This window comes from Seriola aureovittata, chromosome 12 (assembly GCF_021018895.1).
Source record: "Seriola aureovittata isolate HTS-2021-v1 ecotype China chromosome 12, ASM2101889v1, whole genome shotgun sequence".
NCBI classification, from domain to species: domain Eukaryota; kingdom Metazoa; phylum Chordata; class Actinopteri; order Carangiformes; family Carangidae; genus Seriola; species Seriola aureovittata.
Window position 1 is genome coordinate 26,610,498 of NC_079375.1, and position 22,977 is coordinate 26,633,474.

General features: G+C 47.4%; 3 protein-coding genes across 3 annotated transcripts in view; all 3 read right to left on the reverse strand.

Moving 5' to 3' along the window:
- The window catches only part of lamc1 (laminin, gamma 1), a 50,595-nt gene extending 38,933 nt beyond the window's left edge, over nucleotides 1-11,662 (reverse strand). The window contains exon 1 of the mRNA XM_056391423.1: nucleotides 10,374-11,662. Coding sequence (XP_056247398.1) covers nucleotides 10,374-10,749 — 376 coding nt within the window. The 5' untranslated portion in view covers nucleotides 10,750-11,662. The remainder of the gene's footprint in view (nucleotides 1-10,373) is intronic.
- A 1,673-nt stretch (nucleotides 11,663-13,335) lies between these two features.
- Nucleotides 13,336-14,158, reverse strand: LOC130178751 (proline-rich protein 2-like). Its single transcript, XM_056391205.1, has 2 exons — nucleotides 13,693-14,158; nucleotides 13,336-13,661 (listed from the first exon to the last, which is right to left on the reverse strand). The coding sequence occupies exons 1-2, from the start codon at nucleotides 14,156-14,158 to the stop codon at nucleotides 13,336-13,338; spliced, it is 792 nt and encodes a 263-aa protein (XP_056247180.1).
- A 696-nt stretch (nucleotides 14,159-14,854) lies between these two features.
- dhx9 (DEAH (Asp-Glu-Ala-His) box helicase 9) overlaps nucleotides 14,855-22,977 on the reverse strand; it is an 18,530-nt gene continuing 10,407 nt past the window's right edge. Inside the window, exons 18-28 of the mRNA XM_056391430.1 lie at nucleotides 22,762-22,856; nucleotides 22,169-22,242; nucleotides 21,932-22,084; nucleotides 21,627-21,787; nucleotides 21,318-21,429; nucleotides 21,037-21,198; nucleotides 20,567-20,694; nucleotides 19,993-20,222; nucleotides 18,761-18,876; nucleotides 17,955-18,155; nucleotides 14,855-15,446 (exon numbers count right to left, since the gene is read on the reverse strand). Coding sequence (XP_056247405.1) covers nucleotides 15,131-15,446; nucleotides 17,955-18,155; nucleotides 18,761-18,876; nucleotides 19,993-20,222; nucleotides 20,567-20,694; nucleotides 21,037-21,198; nucleotides 21,318-21,429; nucleotides 21,627-21,787; nucleotides 21,932-22,084; nucleotides 22,169-22,242; nucleotides 22,762-22,856 — 1,748 coding nt within the window. The 3' untranslated portion in view covers nucleotides 14,855-15,130. The remainder of the gene's footprint in view (nucleotides 15,447-17,954; nucleotides 18,156-18,760; nucleotides 18,877-19,992; nucleotides 20,223-20,566; nucleotides 20,695-21,036; nucleotides 21,199-21,317; nucleotides 21,430-21,626; nucleotides 21,788-21,931; nucleotides 22,085-22,168; nucleotides 22,243-22,761; nucleotides 22,857-22,977) is intronic.

The window sequence follows — 22,977 nt, forward strand, 5'->3', positions numbered from 1 at the left end:
GGTGTCTCTGGTTGTCATGGTAAGTCTCTACATTTGTCTCTAGGGTCTGAAAAGTCAACAAACACTCTAAGTTAGCAACGACCAATGAGGAAACTCCGACACTCGGCCAGTCGACCAATGGTGTAACTTGGTCACTCAGTCAGTCAGCCACCGACACTTTTCCATTTGCTCCCGTCTTACTTACTACGACCACCAGATGTCGCCTAGCAACAAAACGATGGATCATAGTAACCTGCTGTGGGCTGGTTGATGGGAATCTGTGGAGCCTTTGCTGCCGGTCTCAGAGGTTTTGTAAAGGGAACGTCTTTGTGCGGGGGGGTCGTGTGAATGTCGACAGCCAGCACTCGAACCTCTCACGGCGCTGGAGGGTCCTCAAACCGACGCACCTGCTTTCAACTGCATCACCACACAAAGAAGAAACTGTACGTGTGAAATGTGTAAAATAAAACCCACAGTCTGGTCCTCTAAAGACGTCCCCCCCCTCTTTAAGCCCCCCGCCTCCTCACATCACATCTCCATATCTGATCTCAGATTGTTTAGTCTGCCCATTCACACTGTTGGAGACAGAGGGAGCAGCAGCGTCTGTCCTGAGCTCTCCTGCGGCTTCTTCAGGTTTCAGATGGATCATCAGTTACACATCATCGTCACAGCGCTGCAGAGACCACGTTAACAACCGCTCGTCACTCAAGCGTTCACCGACACGTCCCACAACTTTCTTTTTCCAATCCTCACATGTCAGAGTTTTCTGAACGTCCTGCACAGTAAATGGTGCGTTTACTGACACAGTTGGCTACAAAAATGAACTGTACTCTAGATAAGTTGAAAGCTAGAAGACACAGGAAATGTTGAGCAGCCTGAGCCCAAGTTTTGGGTGTCAGAGTGTCCTTGAACGCAGCGTCAGGCAGGAAACTTAATGTGCAGACGCAGTGGAGCAGAGGTCTGCTGCTGCCGGTGGCGGTGCGTTCGCTGCCTCCAGTGTTGTGCGGTGAATAAACCTGCAGGTGCAGGACACTCTCGTCCGGTGGAAAAGTCTGAGTGAAGCTGTAATTACAGTCATGAAGAGCTTCATCACCGCAGCGTGAAGGCTTGATCCAGATGTGAGCAGGAATATAAGAAGGTTTAATAACAGCCTGCCGCAGGTTCATAAAAAGAGCGGGAAACAAACACAGAGAGGGAGATGACGGAGACCTCCATCTGCCTCCAGATGTCCTCATGACGTCTGAGACGCTTCTCACACAGTCGCACATTCACAACAGTCCTGTAATAAACTCCACAGGTGCAGATTCACCTGCATCATCCTCATCGTCAAGACGCTTCAGTTCACCGCAGCTCTGCGTGTCCATTACACAGACACACGGGACGGTAATGAGCTGAATACTACAATACCCATGAGCCTCGGCAGCACACGTCACCATAGTTACTGAATGCATCCAAAGCTGACGCAGGAATCCGAAATGAATCAACTTCAGATGCAGATTGTGAAATCAGACTGTGAAGCTCTGTGATTGGATGTTTCCTGCTGAAATGCACCCTGGGAGTTGTAGTTGACGCCTCTCCCTCAGTTATTATTACAGTTGTCCCTGTGTTGAACTCTACAGGTCACTCAGCGTGTGCTTTTGATGTTATGTCGATTGTTGTGTGTTTTATTTCATTACTATGATTCACACTTTCATTTATGTGAATTTCCATGTGAAGAGCCTCGTGAAAAGGAGCCGAGTCGTCTTTATTTAAAATGTTGACATAAAGAATAGAAGATAAGTTTGAGCTTGTTGACCAAACTGCCTCATGAAGTTTTCCTGCGTTACCGTGGAGGCGCCTCCGGACTCTTTGACCGGTGAAACGTAACCACAGCGTACTGCAGCCTCGAGGGACAGGACGGGACTTGTGTTGTCATGGAGGTTCCAATGACAGCGTGTGACGGTGCAGCAGTGACCCTGAACGCACCACGGGGCTTTTTAATTAACACACAGCAACAAGAATGTGGAGGCCGTGCTGCAAAGTGAAGTGTGATGAGTGAACAAACAGAGCGGCAGGTTAAACATCAGGAGGTGATTCCTCACAGGAGGAGAGGACGCTGTTTGTTTTGGGGGGGGGGGGGGGGGGGGGGGGGGGGGCAGAGGGGGGGGGGGGGCAGGCAGGTAAATAAAGACTGTTCAGCAGCTGCAGCCTCACCTGGAAACTTCCACATGAGAAGTTCAGGAGCATCAGACCAAACGTTTCCTCAGTGTGACTCCAGGATCTCAGCCCTTATCACTTCCTGTCGCAGTGCATCATGGATGTTCAGACAACTCTCACTGGGTCACTGTGATACTGAAAGCCGGGGGGGGGGGGGGGGGGGGGGGGAGCGTTCACATTGACTTTTTATGATTGGTTAATTGACTAATTGTTGCAGCTCTGATCAATATATGACTGAAATTTCAAAATAAAAGTTTGTATGTGAAACCAGAAGCCAAAGAAACCAGAAGAGTTTCAGGTTTCAGTGTGAAAGAGTCAAAGAAACGAATGCAGGGCAGAGTTTATCGGGGGGGGGGGGGGGGCAAAGACCACACAGAAAGAACTAATGTTCCTCCTCCTCCTCCATGTTGAAGAAGAAAAGACAAAGAGGTTTGTGAGGAGCTGAGGAGGAGCGGCCTCCTGCCTCTGATCTCTCTCTGATGGGGGGGGGTCTTTGTCACAGACTCTTGAGGTCTGAAGAAAAGTCTGAATTCCTGAGACGACTGGAGGTTCAGACCTGAAGGTGACACACTGAGGAGGAAGTCGGGTCGTCTGCTTTTAAGTCTGGTTTCTGAGGCGGCGGGTTCGTTCCGGTGACTCTGGTGTTTCATTTTCAGACAGAGTGAGACGTCGCCTCGAGGTCAGGGCTTTTATTAAACCTGCTGAAACCGTCAAATCAGCTGCAGATGACTCGCAGGCAGAGAATAGTTTTTCTTCTTTGTTGTATTAAAGTTGATTTTGACACGACACACGAACCTGTTGTCTGACCGATTATTAACAATAACCAATAATCACCAAACTCCACTGAACATTTCTAATCAATAACATCTAATATTGGTCTAATACAGTTGAGTCAGAGCTCAGGATGAAGTGACGCCACATATCAGATTAAAAGAGTGAAAATGAATGAGGCAGAGAATTTATAATAGCTAATCGATTAGCTTAGTCATGTAGCTTGTCCTGTTAGCCTCTCTGTGACACTCTGGGCCTTCAGTGCTGGTGAAACCAGGCTAACAGGAGAGGCTAACAGGAGAGGCTAACAGGAGAGGCTAACAGGACAAGCTACATGACTAAGCTAATCGATTAGCTAACAGGAAAAACAGCTGGAAAGTGAAGAATGAATCCAGGAATGTGTTCCCATCTTTAAAATGCCTTTTCAAATAGTTTTTCAAATTCTATTATTTATTCATGAATTAATAAATGAATCTATAAATGGTTTATTTAATGAGAGTTGAAGCTGTTTTTGTAAATGCATTTTAAATCTTGAGTATTTATTGACGGATTAATCGTTCATTTATAAATTCTTTTACACTTCCTGTTTATAATGTTTATTAAAATATGAAATCCTGAGACGTCCCTGATGCATGTGTCAAACTGCATTAAGAAAACTACTGATTTCCAACAAACACCTTCAGCAGGAAGAGCGAGTACGACGCTCTCACATCTGGATCTGGATTAACTGAGACACTGTGGACGTTTGGAGACGAGACGTGTTGATGTTTGACAGGAGAAAGTCCTGAGGTTTCAAACTCGGCCGAAGAGGAAGAGGAATGTTGTTCTTTCAAAGTAAAATAAAACTGCTCCCCCTCAGTCTTATCTGACTGAGAGAACAGACGTGTCACCTTGACCTGCAGCCTGAGACGCCAGCAGCTCCAAGGTTACGGAGGCACCCGAACGCCTCGTGTTTCCAGCTCGCTGAGACTCTGACCGTCATCTCTGACCTCAACACATTCACTCCGTCACAGACTTTAACTGTTGGTTTCTCCCAGGCGACGGAAAATATAGATAATTAATAATAATAATTAACTGATAATTAATTAGCTGGTTGTTTTGGCTCAAACTTTTAAATGTGGAAAAAGCTCCGAGGCTCGAGGTTTAAAATAAACACAGTCTGTTGTTAAATTCATCACATGTTCATCATCACGTCACCGGTGTCAGTGGGTGAAAGGTGATACAGACGACGATGAACTGCTAACGAGTTCAAGGTCGGTCACCGAGGAGATGAGGAACTATCTGAGCGCTATCTTCTCTGTGTTTGGTGTTTTCAGAGCGTCAGGTCATCAAACATGAAGGTCGCGTTTCTCTGAGTTTTAATTCACTCTCACAAACTAATCAGAGTTTCACATTCATCAGTTACAGCTCCTCCAGTGTAAAGGTGTGTGTCCATGTGTAGTGTGATTATAGATTATAGATCAGCTCTAGCTTCTATATTAATACTGTGAAAGTATCAAAGCCTCAGTCCACAGAGAAATGCACACAGCCTGTATTCAGAAACTGAGCCTTAAAACCAGCCGTCAGGACTTCTGGAACTTTGTGATGTCACAACAAAGCAGTCACCAAGCCCCGCCCACCTGGACCCACCATCCAAACCTTGCAGGATTTGGTTTCTCTGAGTGTTTTTACCTGAAATCCGCTTTATTTTTATTGGATCACTCAGAAAAGTCACAGGAAGTGACTTCACTTCTCTGATGTCCCTCCAGAATAAACCCACTTACCCCAGAGAGAAAAGAGAAGCCTCCTGTTTTTAAGTTTACAGTGAGAGTTGTCTGAACATCAACTAATATTCTTTATTTAATATATGAATTGAACTGAACTGTAAAACAAAATCATTCAGTTGTGAAATGAATTAATGTCACGTTCACTGAGAGAAATTTAAATGTGGGTCAATAATCCATCAGCTGTGTGGTGGTGATGTCACAGACACTGAGCTGCACTCTGAACACTCCTGTTTGTCTGGATGCTAAGCTACAGCTAGCCTAGCCCTGTTGTGTTGTTTTCATGGTCGTAATGTGACCCTGAGATCCAACTACACCTGAACTCAACACCTGAGCTGAAACAGGTGAAGCCTCTGGATCAGATTCTGGTTTGCTCCGTCCCTCCGTGTGTCAGCTGACCGCTCGTACAGTTAGACGTTCATCAGTCCGCACGGAGAGCAGTGCACTGTGGGAAAACGGCGGGTCTCAGGCCCGGAGCTGCTGCTCATCTTTCCCAACCAGCCACAAAGACACAAGTCCATCTTTTCCCTCTGGAGCGGCCAGCTGTTGCAAATTATACCAATCTAAGAGTGTGGTGGGAGGTTGGGGGGGTGGGGGGTTGACGGAGGGGGTGGGGGGGGGGGGGGGGGTCATCTGGTCCGGACTCATTGTTTAGTGTCTGAGGAATGAGCTCAGCGTGGGAAACTGGGATGTGGAGAGATTACGAGAGCTGCACAGCTGGACGATCGACTCCGGCTTATTGCAGCTGATGACAGAGTCACTGAGGCTTCTCCCCCTTCAACCCCCCCCACACACCACACACACACACACACACACACACACACACACACACACACACACACACACACACACACACACACACACACACACACACACACACACACACACACCCCACCACCCATACCCCACCCTTAAATTTCCCTTAACATTCCTGTGATTCTGGATCTTCTGGAGCGCGACATGTTGGAGATCTGTGGAAACATCTGGAGCTGCTCTCCACCGACCACACACTGTATCTATAGATTCACACGTCCAGTCTACGTGTTGTAGCTCTACGTTGTTCTGGAGGGAGACACTCAACCTCCTGACTGACGTCCCAACACGTCCAACTATCACTAAAGTGTCTCTGGAAACGTTTGGACCTGGATCTGGGAGTCTGGAGTCAGTCTGGACTCAGCAGGTCCAGGTCCAGGTCCAGGTCCAGGTCCAGGTCCAGGGTCAGACTGAACCTGGAGCTCTGGTTTTTATCTGGAGGATTCAGGGATGTTTGTCCTCCATGTTCAGACTTCAAAGAGCCGCCGGGACGAGCCCAGCTGTTTTCACATGACGCTCATCCAGTTCAACTTAAAGTAACCACAGAAGAAGAATCGAAGGGACTGAATGTTTGTCTTCTTTTTTGGAGGCATCAGTAGCTTATTACCAATCAATAATCACTAACAGCCCAGCTGATGCTCTTTGATCACATGACCCACTCTCACTCAAGAACATGGTTTCATTTAGACGTAGAACATTGGAACATAGAACAGACGCTCCGGTCTCTTAAGACACCAGAACTAAAACAACAGGAGCTGGTCCCAGTATTATAGAACAGAACACAATAGAATAGAATGGAATAAATAGAATAGAACAGAATGCCACACACACACACACACACACACACACACACACGCACACACACACACACACACACACACACACACACTCTGTCCATCTATAGGTTTTTCTTCTTTGAGGGTTTTTCGGAGTCTGAGCTGAGAGTCGAGTCCGGACACGTCGCCTTCCTGCCGCAGACACACTGCAGCACTTCAAAGAGGCGCCCCCCCCCCCACCCCACCCCCCCCCACCACCACCACACACACACACACACACACCACACACACACACACACACACACTTCATACTTCCTGAGATTAGGACTGCTGCCATCTCAGCCTCAATCTGAACCATCACCACGCCTCAGAGCAACACTCAGGTGATCATCGACCAATCAGAGCTCAGCAGGTGAGATCAACAACAGCTCACCAATCACCTGTTTACATCACTACGAAATGACCATGAGCAGAGACATCGCTCGCTGCTGATTGGTCAGAGCCACATGCTTCCTGAGCAGGAGTCACTATTGATCGATCGATCGATCGTTAGCATCAGTGCAGAACTGATGGAGATCAATTCAACCAGTGGATTCTCAGGTGGAGCTGAAACGATTCGTCAGATTTTAAAAACAGATTTCATCAGTAAAAACTGTGAAACAGTGTCAGATATTCTGCTTCTCTGAACGAGGCGACTTCCTGCTTCTCTTGGTGATGTCACTGTGAACGAGGAACTACACCTGTTCAAACAGGAAGAGGTCAAACAGACGCTCGGCTGCGTGAGGCTGCCGTGAGCATGTCGGACTGTAGATTAATCGTGATGAAATCATTATTAAAGCCCTGATCTCAGGGTTTCCCACAATGCTCCTCTTCCTCTGGCGTTTCTAAAACGTCTCTTAAAAATCACTTTGGCAGAAAAGTAGAAAATACTGAGACTTTTCTAAACAGGATGAGACCAACAGGAAACAAACTCTTCACGCAGACGAGAAGCTCAACAAGCCCTTCAAACTTCAACAAACAGTCAGAGCGCCACTTCCTGTCCACAACATAAACATTTAGAAAACTCACTCAAAGATGTGATTACACCGTCACAGCAGCTGAAACACAAATATCTGCATCTGCCTCATCTCAAGGTGTCCGCCTGTGGACCAATCAGCATCCAGAGGGAGGAGCCACAGGCGTGGGCGACAGTGAGAAGCAACTGCTCCTTAACAACAATGAAGGCACCTAAAGCACGCCAGCCATGTTGTGTTACACATCACGTGTCCTGAACGCCGTCACGTTCAGGCATCACGCCGACCGTGTTCGGTTCAGTGTCAACAAGCAAAAGCGGGATAATGGAGGGTTTTAACAGTAATATACGTTAAAATATCTCTGTATAAAACATCCACAAAGACTGAAAACCACCACTGCGGGACATGTGTTGGTGGTTACAAACACATACGAGTGAGGAAAGAGGCTGAGAAGATGGAACCAGGGAATTTCGGTATTTTTAAAACATGACTTCACACCATTGGTTGATAACCAAGACCGCTGCAGATTAATGTTCTGTTGAGTAATCGACCAATAGCTGCAGCTCTACATGAAACTGACATCAGCTGGTGGCGCCCACGCGCTCACTTCCTGTCTGAGCTCCGGGCGACAGCTGGTTTTTAAAAATAAGAGCGTGGCTGCAGCTTCAACACTCACTGAATAAAGCAGAGCTGAGACGTTCTGACTCCACATATCTGATCTGCAGAACAAAGCCCGGGCTCTAATTATGAAGCAAACACCAACAAAGAAGACACGGCCCGCGGGGGGAAAACACAGCGTGTAATTAAAAGCAGCTCTAATCAGAGTTCAGTACCTGAGGCCACAAATGCAGCAGCATGAGCAACCACTCAGGAATGTCAGGCCCGGTTAAAGCAGTGGCTGCTGGGAGCCACAGGCTTCACAAATAGACAGGTATTTTTAAAAGGCCGAGTCGGAGCTCCAGGAAAATGAAGACGGGAGGGAACAGGGGGGGGGGGGGGGGGGGGGGGGGGGGCAGAGCTGCAGATAAACATTAGATTGATCTGATCTGAAGTTTTGAAGGTGACGTCTTCAGAGCTGAAGTGATCAGCTGAAGTGAAGAGTTGATTGATCAGCCATCAAACTATTGATTAGTGATCTGTTAGGAGGGAGACGACTGCAGTGGTTTAGATTAAAAACAAAAAAAACCACTCAAAATTCTTCACTCGACTTACAAGATGTTTTCAGCCGCAGCTCATGGCCTTCATCAGCAGATAATTATGTACAGTGGCCCGGAGGGTCAATATGTTTGACTTTTGTATTTGTGTTGACCCCTCTGGGCCACCGTAATAACATTTGATTCTTTATTCTATTGAAGGAAATCAGGTAAAAGTCTCTTTTTCAACACAGACAACAGAGCTCATTCCTCTGAGGAGGACCATGAGATACAGCTGAAAGCTCCGGAAAAGACTAGGAGGTGGCCTGTAGCCGGTCAGGACCAGAGTCCAGAGTCTCCCAGTTAAAACTAACCAAGCAAACTCCCATTTTACACGTTCAGTCACATAAAACTAAAATAATAACTCGCTTCAACCTCCCAGTTGTTTCTCTACGTTGTTCCAGACGGAAACACTGAACCCACAGACTCGGCTTCATGACATCAGAGAAAGCAAAGCAGCAAACGATCAGGTGATCAGATGATCAGGTCTGAGAAGCTGAAACCGAAGAATGTTGACGTGAAAAATCAGTCAAACGATGAATCGATGATCAAAACAGTCGCTGATTAATCTGCCGTGACTCAGCCGAACACACCTGTTGATTTAAGTTTCAGGATGTTGGGTAAAAGCCGAATTACAGACTGGGTCTTTAAGTTTTATAAAATATATGTTTTCATGACACGGAGCCGTTTTTATCAGGAAGCATGAAAAGTTGAACTTGTCTGTGACTAAAAGTTGAGGAACCAGTTTGATCTCAGGAGATTTAAGTGTCAGAATCAGAATTAAAGACAAACAGCAAAGGTGAAGAATATCTCGACTCCTCATCGATCACACACACTTCCTGAGTTCTGATGTAACTGATCCCCAAACAGCTCCACTTCCTTCAGTCCCTATATATGACCAGCTGTCCTCAGAGGACGCTTGGGTCCCTCAACCCCCCCAACAACTGAATCCACAGACTGCTAACTTCACACCTCCGGCTGTCTGACAGGCCGGAGGCAGAGCTGCTCTCAGTCTGAGCAGTTTGTCACACAAACACTGGAAATCCCAGCGTGAGTGTGATGGAGCTGCAGCAGGAACTGAAGCTGGAGAGGCTGACCCACAGTCAGGTCAGAAAATAGCTGCAACCCCCATCCCCACACACACAAGTACACTCCACCCCCAACAATGAAAACTATGTCCTCCTGTTTTATTGCTGGCAGCAAAAAAATCCTTCATTCCTAAACTTCCCTTGTTGCATCACTGAGTTCTCAAACTTTAAACACAGGAACCTGCTGAGGAGAAGCTGATCTGTGACCTTCCTCCTCCTCCTCCTCCTGTTTCATATTTCTTTCATGTTAGAAAAAGGTGCTGCATAACTCAGAGTTAAGCAACCGGATTATCTCCACACATCCGAAAGTTGCACCAAACTCCATAGAAAACATCACCGATTTAAACTTTCCCTTCGACGTTGAAATCATGCTTACATCATGTGAAATAACCGATGGTATTTTTTAATTGTAATGATATAATCTTCAACTCAGTGAACAATTATTGTAACAAACACTTATTTGCTTCATTAACTTTTCAACTAACAACTTTTCCCAGCTGATTCTCGCTGCTCGCGACGTGTATTTTCGCGTGTTTCCGCTGATAGTCAACCTGTGGATTCAGGTCGGAATTTTACCTAAAAAGTGACATTTCAGGATAAATGGTGAAAGCCGAATTAAAGAGAGGGTCTTGAAGTTTTATAAAATGTATGTTTTCGTGTCGTGCCACGGAGGCGTTTTTGTCAGGAAGCATGAAAACTTTAACTTGTGGGTTGTTTCAGGGGAGTTCGGCGGAGCGGATCTCTCCCGCGGAGAGACGGGGATGATACCGAGGGCTCTTACCGAGATGCAGGGTGAGGTTGATGGAGTTCGGGTACTGGATGCCCGCCAGCATGGTCTGGCTCTGCCACCAGGTGGTATCCTGCTGGTTGTTGTAGTCGGTCAGGTACACGGCGCTGTGGTGGTTCCGCGGGTCCCGGGCGTCACAGATGTGGCAGGACTTGGTGACCCCGGTGGCGCCGGTCTGGACGCAGTACTCCTCCGGCGGAGAGCCGCAGGTGTTGGTCGCCACCACCGTCACGTTAAAAGCCGCGTTCACGAACTCGGGCATGCAGCGCTGCGGTCTGCCCTGCTCGTCCGAACACTCGTCCATGGCGGCGCGGACACACACCGCCGCCACCCAGCTCCAAGCGACCAGAGCCCGGATCAAACTTCGCATTTTTTCGGTCCTGTCCGTCCTCCTCCGAGACCTGAAAGTGTGTGCGCGGCTCCGACACAAACTCTCCCTGAACTCGTCCGAAGTTTTCGGTAACTATCCGGTTACCGAGCGATTCCCGAGGAAACAGTAAAACGCATCAAGTAGAAACATGCGGGGAAAGTTGTGCAGCGGCGGCTTCTCTCGGCTCCAGGCCGCGTCCAGAGCTCGTCTCCCGGCTGTGCTGCTGTGTGAGGGTCTGGGATCGGGGCCTCAACTCTTTGTGTCCGCCGCCATGCACCAAATCCAGCAGGAAAAGACGGGACTCCAGACTACACCCAGTCCGCTACTGCGCAGGTCCGAGGCGCAGAGGACGCTCCGGCAACTTCCGAGTCAACTCTGGGATCAGACCTCAGAAAGTCCTGCAGAACCGAACCCCGCGACGCTTTATGGGCTTTACAGAGACCCGTTAAAACTAAACACCACCCTCCACCTCCATCAGCTGTTCATCTCCTCTTCACTGGATGGAAATCAAACATTAATCAAGCCATTTTTTAATTTGACTTCTTACTTTCCCACATGATGAAGAACAGCATCTTTATTTTCTTACAAACCAGCAACTGAAGGAAGTTTTAATCTGATTGTTGAATTAATAATTTTTCATTAATTATCCTGTAAACTATGAAAAAATCCCTGAAAGTGTCAGAAACACAAAAATAATCAAATTTAGAAATGTGAAAAAACAAAAATATTAGAAATCATGACATAAAATCAACAACTATAATCTCATAACTCTGATTCATTATTTAATAAATGTAAACTTTTTTGATTTGCCATGAGTGTTTTTATTCTTTAACCTTTTCCTGCAGAGTTTGACTCCATACGTGACTCTACTGCCTGATTAACAGCAGGATAATAATAATAATAATAATAAAACATACAGATTTATGAGTTTTTCTCCTCGTTTCATTTATTTATTTCTGTATTTTTTGCTTTTGTTTCTTAAAAAACGCTTCAGAGCTGGTAACATCGTCTCGGTCAGGTTACTGTGTTTAGTTACTGTGTTTAGTTACTGTGTGTTTAGTTACTGTGTGTTCAGTTACTGTGTTTAGTTACTGTGTGTTCAGTTACTGTGTGTTTAGTTACTGTGTTTAGTTACTGTGTGTTTAGTTACTGTGTGTTCAGTTACTGTGTGTTTAGTTACTGTGTGTTTAGTTACTGTGTGTTTAGTTACTGTGTGTTCAGTTACTGTGTGTTTAGTTACTGTTTAGTTACTGTGTGTTTAGTTACTGTGTGTTCAGTTACTGTGTTTAGTTACTGTGTGTTTAGTTACTGTGTGTTTAGTTACTGTGTTTAGTTACTGTGTGTTTAGTTACTGTGTGTTTAGTTACTGTGTGTTTAGTTACTGTGTGTTTAGTTACTGTGTTCAGTTACTGTGTGTTCAGTTACTGTGTGTTTAGTTACTGTGTTTAGTTACTGTGTGTTTAGTTACTGTGTGTTTAGTTAGTGTTCAGTTACTGTGTGTTCAGTTACTGTGTGTTTAGTTACTGTTTGTTTAGTTACTGTGTGTTTAGTTACTGTGTGTTTAGTTATTGTGTTCAGTTACTGTGTGTTCAGTTACTGTGTGTTTAGTTACTGTGTTTAGTTACTGTGTGTTTAGTTACTGTGTGTTTAGTTACTGTGTGTTTAGTTACTGTGTGTTTAGTTACTGTGTGTTTACCTGACACAGATTAAATGTTGTTTGTTAATAAATAATAATAATAATAAAAAATATGACAGTATAAACACAACACAGTAAATGCATCTCAAATAAAAACAAAATAAAGATAAAATAAATTTAAAATAAAATAAGATACAGAGTTACAGCTGTGCGGACTCTCGTCCAAACTGAGACCAGAATAATTGTTGAAATAGATTCTTTTAATGGGTTTTTCTTCTGGACCTTTGGACGTGATCAGAGGAGACAAACAGATGATGAAGAGACTTAACGAGGTGTTAATTAACACACAGTTCAGCTCTGATTAGATCTTCAACAACCGCATCAACTATCAGAGCACTTTCACAGCCATGCCAGAGGTCAGAGGTCAAACATGAATCTGACAAACAGACTGAAGGTGTTTTCTCGTGAGATTTGATCAGATTCTGATTCTGACACTTTTAAACCAATAAAGTCTCAAATTTTACTGTTTTTGAGACGAGAAACAAAAAAAAAATGAATCAAAATAAAAAGTGCAAAAACCCAAAAGTGCAGAAAAACTCTAGAAAACATTTAAAGCAGAATTGAATGAAATGAAATCAACATCAGGATTTAAACAATTAGTTAAAACGATGAAAATGTGACTCTTTGATCAGGGAACTGAGTCGGGCTGGTGGTTCTGACTCCTGTAGGATCCACTGTAAAGCTTTTCTTCTGGAGCTTTCAACCATAACTTATGGTCTTCAACCTCATCTCTACGGCTCAGTCGGGCCTGATAGTGACTGATAATGAACTTATCAACAACAATGTTGATATTTGATTAATTAGGACCCAGTTCATCACTTCAGGTGACTCTGGGTTTAACTGGTGCATGTTCACACACAAACGAGCCGTTGATTAGATTATCACACAGTTCAGGGGCCCCTGGGGGTCGGGGCCCCTGGGGGTCGGGGCCCCTGAGGGTCGGGGGCCCCTGAGGGTCGGGGGCCCCTGAGGGTCGGGGCCCCTGAGGGTCGGGGCCCCTGAGGTTCGGGGGCCCCTGAGGTTCGGGGGCCCCTGAGGGTCGGGGGCCCCTGGGGGTCGGGGGCCCCTGGGGGTCGGGGGCCCCTGGGGGTCGGGGGCCCCTGAGGGTCGGGGCCCCTGAGGTTCAGGGGCCCCTGAGGGTCGGGGGCCCCTGGGGGTCGGGGACCCTGAGGGTCGGGGCCCCTGAGGGTCGGGGGCCCCTGGGGGTCGGGGGCCCCTGAGGGTCGGGGCCCCTGAGGTTCAGGGGCCCCTGAGGGTCGGGGGCCCCTGGGGGTCGGGGCCCTGAGGGTCGGGGCCCCTGAGGGTCGGGGGCCCCTGGGGGTCGGGGGCCCCTGGGGGTCGGGGGCCCCTGGGGGTCGGGGGCCCCTGAGGGTCGGGGCCCCTGAGGTTCAGGGGCCCCTGAGGGTCGGGGGCCCCTGGGGGTCGGGGGCCCCTGGGGGTCGGGGGCCCCTGAGGATCGGGGCCCCTGAGGTTCAGGGGCCCCTGAGGGTCGGGGGCCCCTGGGGGTCGGGGACCCTGAGGGTCGGGGGCCCCTGAGGGTCGGGGCCCTGAGGGTCGGGGGCCCCTGAGGTCGGGGGCCCCTGAGGGTCGGGGCCCCTGAGGGTCGGGGGCCCCTGAGGGTCGGGGCCCTGAGGGTCGGGGGCCCCCGACCCTCAGGGGCCCCTGAGGGTCGGGGCCCCTGAGGGTCGGGGCCCTGAGGGTTGGGGGCCACATTAACCATCAGCTTTAAAACTGATTTTAAAGCTTTTGAAACTGTTTAGCTTGTAGTTTAAAACCAGTCAGGCGGCGCCTCCTGCTGGTCGCCTGCTGCACACATCTACAGTTTCCTTTTCAAACACATTCATACATTATATTCTCATTAATTCATTTGAATTCAGCCTCTGAAAAAGTTCATTTACTATTTAGGATGAATTAACCTGTGATTTAAAAAGTTTAACTATGGAAGCCTGAAGCTGCCAAGACTGAAATGAAATCAGATCACAGTGAAATTTCTGTCTGAACATTTTGTTTGACAAAAACTCAAAACTAAAGTCCAGTTTTCATGTTTGAAAATTCATGTTTCCAGCTGAAGTGAAAACTGATGAAAAGCTCATCAGCTGTTTCCACCACAAACAAAACACAGTTACAATAAAACTGAATGTGCAACTGACGATTTTCCACTTAAGCTTCAGTTAATGAAGATTTGTGCTTCTACTGAACTGGATCGTCGTGGTCTGGACTCGAACCAGGACCTGGAGTCCAGAGAGACAGAGCTCACACCCAGCCCACACCTGGACCCGGGCCTGATGGGACATGTAGTCTGTCAGTCATTAAAACTCGGGGGGTTTACTGGGGATTTAGGGACCTGGGGCCAGTTTCACAATTTACAATAAAAACTTTATTTAAAAAAAGAAAAACAAACAAAACAGCTGCAGATCAAATATCAAACATTTATTGATGAAGCTTCCACAGATACAAATGATCAATAAACAAACAGGTTCAGAGACTCACAGATCAGAAGAGTGTTTACAGCAGCATTTCTTCATAATCATCTTCTTCATCATCATCATCATCATCATCATCATCATCATCTTGTGTAGACGACTTGTCCCAGTTCTGGACTTCACATGAAAACCAGACCACATCCAGAAACTGATGATGGTGATGATGTCATTGTGGTGATGATGTCATCGTGCTGCCAGGATGTCAATAACCTCCTCTGTACCCTCCTCCCCCTCCTCCCCCCCCTCCTCTGTAGCCCCCACCTCCTCTATAACCTCCTCCTCCTCCATATCCACCACCTCCTCTGTAGCCCCCTCCTCCCCCTCCTCTGTAGCCCCCTCCTCCCCCTCCTCTGTAGCCCCCACCTCCCCTGTATCCACCTCCCCCGTATCCACCTCCCCCGTACCCTCCCCCACCCCTGTAACCCCCGCCTCCTCCTCTTCCTCCTCTGTAACCCCCCCCTCCTCCTCCTCCTCCATCGAAGCGTCCCATCTTCGGGGGTCGAGGTCCGTCTCCCATCCTGTTCAGAGAGACAACAGGTGAAACCAGCTGCTGGTGTTTCCATGGTAACACAAAGATACGCTGCTATTGTCATAACATCATCTCAACGTCATATTTCACCACATTACCCATAATGCACCTGGACCTGTAACCGCTGACTTTGCTGTTATGCTACAAGCGGCTAATGTAGCCTCTACACTTCCTGTGTGTGTGTGTCTGTCTGTGTGTGTGTCTCTGTGTGTGTGTCTCTGTGTGTGTGTCTCTGTGTGTGTGTGTGTCTGTCTCTGTGTGTCTCTCTGTGTGTGTTTCTCTGTGTGTCTCTGTGTGTGTGTGTCTCTCTCTGTGTGTCTCTGTGTGTCTCTCTGTGTGTGTGTCTCTCTCTGTGTGTCTCTCTGTGTGTCTGTGTCTCTCTGTGTGTGTGTGTCTCTGTGTGTGTGTGTCTCTCTGTGTGTCTCTGTGTGTCTCTCTGTGTGTGTCTCTCTCTCTCTGTGTCTCTGTGTGTCTCTCTGTGTCTCTGTGTGTCTCTCTGTGTGTGTGTCTCTCTCTGTGTGTCTCTCTGTGTGTGTGTGTCTCTGTGTGTCTCTCTGTGTCTCTCACCTCTGTGTGTCTCTCTGTGTGTCTCACCTGTGTGTGTCTCTCTGTGTGTCTCTCTGTGTGTGTGTCTCTCCGTGTCTCTCTGTGTGTGTGTGTCTCTCACCTCTGTGTGTCTCTCTGTGTGTGTTTCTCTGTGTGTCTCTCTGTGTCTGTGTGTGTGTGTGTGTGTGTGTGTCTCTCTGTGTGTCTCTGTGTGTGTCTCTCACCTCTGTGTGTCTCTCTGTGTCTCTCTCTGTGTGTCTCTCTCTGTGTGTCTCTCTCTGTGTGTCTCTCTGTGTGTGTCTCTCTCTCTCTGTGTCTCTGTGTGTCTCTCTGTGTGTGTGTGTCTCTCTCTGTGTGTCTCTCTGTGTGTCTCTGTGTGTGTGTGTGTGTCTCTGTGTGTCTCTCTGTGTCTCTCACCTCTGTGTGTCTCTCTGTGTGTCTCTGTGTGTCTCTGTGTGTCTCTCACCTCTGTGTGTCTCTCTGTGTGTGTGTCTCTCTGTGTCTCTCTGTGTGTGTGTGTCTCTCACCTCTGTGTCTCTCTGTGTGTGTTTCTCTGTGTGTGTTTCTCTGTGTGTCTCTCTGTGTCTCTGTGTGTGTTTCTCTGTGTGTGTTTCTCTGTGTGTCTCTCTGTGTGTGTGTCTCTGTGTGTCTCTCTGTGTGTGTGTCTCTGTGTGTGTGTGTGTGTCTCTCTGTGTGTCTCTGTGTGTCTCTCACCTCTGTGTGTCTCTCTGTGTGTCTCTCACCTCTGTGTGTCTCTGTGTGTCTCTGACCTCTGTGTGTCTCTGTGTGTCTCTGTGTGTCTCGGTGTGTGTCTCTCACCTCTGTGTGTCTCTCTGTGTGTCTCTCACCTCTGTGTGTCTCTGTGTGTCTCTGTGTGTGTCTCTCACCTCTGTGTGTCTCTCACCTCTGTGTGTCTCTGTGTGTCTCTGTGTGTCTCTCACCTCTGTGTGTGTGTCTCTGTGTGTCTCTCACCTCTGTGTGTGTCTCTCACCTCTGTGTGTCTCTCACCTCTGTTTGTGTCTCTCACCTCTGTGTGTCTCTCTGTGTGTGTCTCTCACCTCTGTGTGTGTCTCTGTGTGTGTCTCTGTGTGTGTCTCTCTGTGTGTCTCTCTGTGTGTGTCTCTCTGTGTGTGTCTCTCACCTCTGTGTGTGTCTCTGTGTGTGTCTCTCTGTGTGTGTCTCTCACCGTGTGTGTCTCTCACCTCTGTGTGTGTCTCTCACCGTGTGTGTCTCTCACCTCTGTGTGTGTCTCTCGCCTCTGTGTGTGTCTCTGTGTGTGTCTCTGTGTGTGTCTCTGTGTGTCTCTCACCTCTGTGTGTCTCTCTGTGTCTCTCTGTGTGTTTCTCTCACCTCTGTGTGTCTCTGTGTGTCTCTCTGTGTCTCTCTGTGTGTGTCTCTCACCTCTGTGTGTGTCTCTGTGTCTCTCTGTGTGTGTCTCTGTGTGTGTCTCTCACCTCTGTGTGTCTCTCACCTCTGTGTGTGTCTCTGTGTGTGTCTCTCTGTGTGTGTCTCTCACCGTGTGTGTCTCTCGCCTCTGTGTGTGTCTCTGTGTGTGTCTCTGTGTGTGTCTCTGTGTGTCTCTCACCTCTGTGTGTCTCTCTGTGTCTCTCTGTGTGTGTCTCTCACCTCTGTGTGTCTCTCACCTCTGTGTGTGTCTCTGTGTGTGTCTCTGTGTGTGTCTCTCACCTCTGTGTGTGTCTCTGTGTCTCTCTGTGTGTGTCTCTGTGTGTGTCTCTCACCTCTGTGTGTCTCTCACCTCTGTGTCTCTCTCTGTGTCTCTCTGTGTGTGTCTCTCACCTCTGTGTGTCTCTCTGTGTCTCTCTCTGTGTCTCTCTGTGTGTGTCTCTCACCTCTGTGTGTCTCTCTGTGTCTCTCTGTGTGTGTCTCTGTGTGTGTCTCTCACCTCTGTGTGTCTCTCACCTCTGTGTGTGTCTCTGTGTGTGTCTCTCACCTCTGTGTGCTGCTCATCATATTGATCCCGGCTGCAGAGGGTCTGGACACGTGTCTGATGAGGTTGAGCAGCCGCTCGTTGTTCTGGTCCATCTGTCTCACGTACTCCGGGTCTTTGGTCACTTCCACCACCAGAGCCTCCAGTCCGGCCCGCAGAGCGGCCACGCCCCCCGCCACCTGGTGAGGGATCCTCAGCTTGATCCTGGACAGGTGGAGGTGAGTTTTACACGCAACATTCAGTGTGTGAGTGTGATCTCTCTCAGCTCTGATCGATCGATTAGTCAATAATCAGCAGCTGTTGATAATCGATGAATACCGATTCTGAACATTTGGTTCTTTTCTTTAAAAGTAAAACATGTTCGTCGAGTCCTTCAAGTCATCATCTTCTATCAGACTGACACTATTGATTATTGATTATTTTCATCACTGATTCATCAACTGACTGTTTCCTTTATAGATCAACTGATTACACAATACACAAAGTGACACCTGGACAACACCTGCTTGCTCCAAACATCAACAGTATTAATAATATTATTAATATTAATAATATAATTAGAAGCAGCAGACCTTCACTTTTGAGGAGCTGGAACATTAAAAAATAGTTTTGACGAATATTAAAACAGCTGCTAATTAATCTTCTGATAATCAACTGATGGTTTCATCTGCACTTGTTTTTAAAAAGCCTTTATCTATCTATCTATCTATCTATCTATCTGTGTGTGTAGAAGTTGAGACAGGAATCGAACCGCCGACCTTCTGATCGGTGGACGCTCTACATGACTGGCAGCAGGTGTGTGGACTCACCAGTCGTCCAGCTCCACCACGTCTCCGTTGGAGCCGATCTTCTTACAGGCGAACAGCAGCAGCTGCAGCGGACTGACCAGAGTCATCCCTTTAGCCGAGATCGCCCGGGTTCGGATCTGAAAACACGACACGAGAGTCGCCACAAAAACAGAAACAGCCATTTAGTTTTCTTATGGACACAACACGAGGTTCGTTAAGTCCAGACGAACTGATGTACGAAGAAGAAGAAGATCATTCTGTTGATACTTGAATCTAAAACCTCCTCACCTCGTCACTCTGTCCAGATACAAACGTCTCATGTTTCTGAGATCAATATATATCCATTAATATTATATTTCATTATGAAACTGCCAGAAAATACAGTATCTCACAAAAGTGAGTACACCCCTCACATTTTTGCTAATATTTTATTATAACTTTTCATGGGACAACACTATGGAAATGAAACTTTGATATAACTTAAAGTAGTGAGTGTACAGCTTGTATAGCAGTATAGATTTACTGTCCTCTGAAAGTAACTCAACACACAGCCATTAATGTGTGAACAGGGTTAGGGTTAGTGTACACCTCACAGTCAACATGTGCAAATTGTGCCCAATTGTGTCGTTGTCCCTCCCTGGTGTCATGTGACTCGTTAGTGTTACAAGGTTTCAGGTGTGAATGGGGATCTCACTTTTGTGGGATACTGTATTTTGTTTTTTCCTTGGGATATTACACAGTTAATTTAAAGCTTCATGTTTCTTCTTCTGTGTTTTATTTGAAGTGTTGATCCATCAGAAGATATAAAAACCATCTCAGTGTAGTTTTACATCTCCTCTCTCAGGCTTCTCTCTGCAGCTCTAGTAACAACAGGTCAGAAACCAAATCCTGCAAGGTTTGGATGGTGGGTCCAGGTGGGCGGGGCTTGGTGACTGCTTTGTTGTGACATCACAAAGTTCCAGAAGTCCTGACGGCTGGTTTTAAGGCTCAGTTTCTGAATACAGGCTGTGTGCATTTCTCTGTGGACTGAGGCTTTGATACTTTCACAGTATTAATATAGAAGCTAGAGCTGATCTATAATCTATAATCACACTACACATGGACACACACCTTTACACTGGAGGAGCTTTAACATCAGTACAAAGTGTCACAGACTCAAAACGGTATGAATGAACATTTAACAGTTTGCTGCTTGTTCCTGAAACTAAAGGTTACAGGAGGTCATGTCAGCAGTGAGGACGACTGCTCTTTACCTTCTCGCTGAAGACGAAGAAGGGGGAGGGGTAGGTCATGTCGTGGCTGCTGAACGGACAGTTGACGGAGGACTTGTGGATGAGGGCGTTGCGTCCCTCCGTGGTCAGGATCTTCCTCTTCTCTTTGTGGTAACAGACGTTCGGGTACGAGCCGAAGGTCAGCAGAGAAACCACCACGTCCAGGTTATTGTCCGGTCCGACGGCGTTGAACATCTGAGTCATCAGACTCTCTGGGGGGGGGGGGGGGGGGGGGGGGGGGGGGGGGCACAGACACATAAAACTTACTGATTAATTTAATGTTTCTTATAATTATTTCCTTTATTTTCTCTTTGTTTTTTATATTATTTTTCACTTTTATATGTTTGTTCTGACGCAGAGGGATACAAAACAATAAAAAAAAAAAAAAAAAAATAACAGTAACAGAAATTTTTATTAAACCTAAATGATTTTTTCACATTGACGTTCATGTGATCAAAATCCTTCAATTATAATAACAATGACTAAATTGTCTCCTAAATGTTGCTGCTGTATTTCCTCCCTCTAACCAGAGGGGATGTGTGGTGCGTTCAGGTACCTTCAGGGAATCCAGAGTTGACCAGGATCTCCTTCAGCTGGACTTTGGCCTCCCAGGTCATCCTCAGGGTGGACATGTTGAGACGTTTGTGTTCACAGAAACGACTCTCCGCCTCCTCGCCGTTGATCCTGAACACAGAGAGGGGTCAGGGGTCAGAGTCCCCGACAGACACCAACCGCATCCTCCTTTATCATCAGGTTCACACCTTCATGATCCTCCTGACCAGTCAGACTCACACAGGATTCAGACTGGGCTCGAGTTTTTAAAAGACTCTGATAAATATCTAAATGAGGATCCATCAGATGTAGAGACAGAACGAACCAGAACACTGGACCAGAGACGAGCTTCATCTTCTAATTAATGATTGTACTCACACAGGTGTGACGTCAATCCATCACAGCATATTGAGAATAAAGGAAAATTAAAAGTACATAAAAATAATACTAATGATCGTGAGCGCTCAGACCCACCTGACGTCGTCCCAGGCCTGAAACACCGACAGCAGAGCCACGTGGTCAGAGAAACGGCTGCCGGCGAAGTTCCTGTGGACGAAGCCCAGACGTTTCCCCTCACTGATGAAGGGCTCCGGGAAACAGGAGGCGGCCGAGATGGTGCACATCGCATCTCCGACACTAGACGGAGGCAGAGAAACACAGTGTACTGACGTCATCCAGAGACACCCCCCCCCCCCCCACCCCCCCCCAGTAAAAACAGTGAGGCGATTCTTCAGTAAAGAGAAGGAGAGACTGACTGGAAGATGCAGCCCATGATCATCATCTTCCCCAGTCGAGGTTCGATGGGGAGTCGAGCCAGAATCCGTCCCAGAGGAGTCAGCTCATCGTTAGTGTCCAGAGCATCCAGCTCTGACACACACACACACACACACACACACACACACACACACACACACACACACACACAATTAAAGCTGAGGAACACATGAACACGTTTCGTCCTGCAGCTCGTTTGTTGAACGAGTGAACAAACACATTGTTACATCAGTTTATCCACTTTGAATTTCCTCCACGGGGGATCAATAAAGTTTCATCTCATCTGATACCTCTCAGAGTGTGCTCGGCCTCGATGACGGCGTCCAGCGGTGGCGGCTCGATGGCCTTGGACAGGAAGTGACCGATGGCTCCGAGTCTCAGCAGTTTGATGCTCAGAGCGACTTCGTGCAGCGGAGTCCTGAAGATCTCTGGAGTCATGTGAGTCTCCAGCCTGCAGAGACACACACACAGACACACACACACACACACACACACACACACACACACACACACACACACAGACACACACACACCTGTGATCACCAGCTGATGGACAATAACAGCAGCTGAGCCTCGTGTCGAGCGGGGGCGGTACCTCTCGAAGCGGGCGTGGCTGCAGAGGTGGAAGCAGAACCCGGGTCGGACCCGCCCGGCTCGGCCCTTCCTCTGCTCCAGGTTGGTCTTGGAGGCCCAGACTGTGGCGTAGTTGGTCATGTTGTTGTGGGAGGTGAAGAGCTTCACCTTCTGCCTGCGGAGACAGCGAGGACACAGTGAGTGTGAGCGTCTGAGGGACGGGGGAGGGGTCACCGTGGCGGCTGATACTCAGACTGACTTGCAGGAGTCGACGACGTAGACGACGTCGTTGATGGTGATGCTCGTCTCTGCGATGTTGGTCGACAGAATCACCTGCAACATCAGGCCGCAGGTGAAACATCCTCACTACAACAAGCAGAGGCCGAACTCATGCTGAAAATAACCTGGATTTAGTGAAAACAGAGTTTCTGTTTCTCTTGAAATGATTTTGAATTTTCAGTTATAATTATTAATAAACTGCTCAGAGAGCATCTGATGGATCTGTTTGTTATTATCTAAATAACAGGACTAGGTCTAAACCGAGTCCATGTCTGGATCCTCTGGTCAAGTCCTGATTTTAGAGCTGTGACGTCACCAAACACATAAATGAAATGTAGACTTGGTCAGAGCCTCGTTTTCAGTCATTTGTCTATAAGTTACATAATTTAAACTCAAGAGGACTTTTATTGCAGTGAGTATTTTCTCATTTCTGGTTGCTGGTGTTTGTCTTGTTCACATGTTTTACATGCTGACCAACGGTGGAAACATGATCACTGAGTCAGTCAGGGCGATCCAGATTATAGAACCTCGTCTCACTAGACGAACTGAGGTCACAGGTTTTACAGTTGGTACCTTCCTGATGTTGTCGGGAACCGGTTCAAACACCCTCCTCTGCTCCTCTCGGGGGATCTGAGAGTGGAGCGGCAGGATCTGGTACCGGTTACTTCCTGGGAACAAACACAAGACGAATCCAAAAGCCTTCAGCCTGACGGACTAATCATTTATGTTTTATATGATTTCATTTCAAACACTTTTGTTCAGAGAGTTGGTTTAGAAAAGGTCGGACCA

Bases quoted from the DNA above. Each gene is read 5' to 3' on its own strand.
- LOC130178751 (XM_056391205.1), bottom strand. From the start codon at position 14,158: ATGTGGCCCCCAACCCTCAGGGCCCCGACCCTCAGGGGCCCCGACCCT. The intron at 13,662-13,692 runs GCCCCTGAACCT...CCCGACCCTCAG, and splicing joins GGGGCCCCCGACCCTCAGGG to GGGCCCCCGACCCCCAGGGG.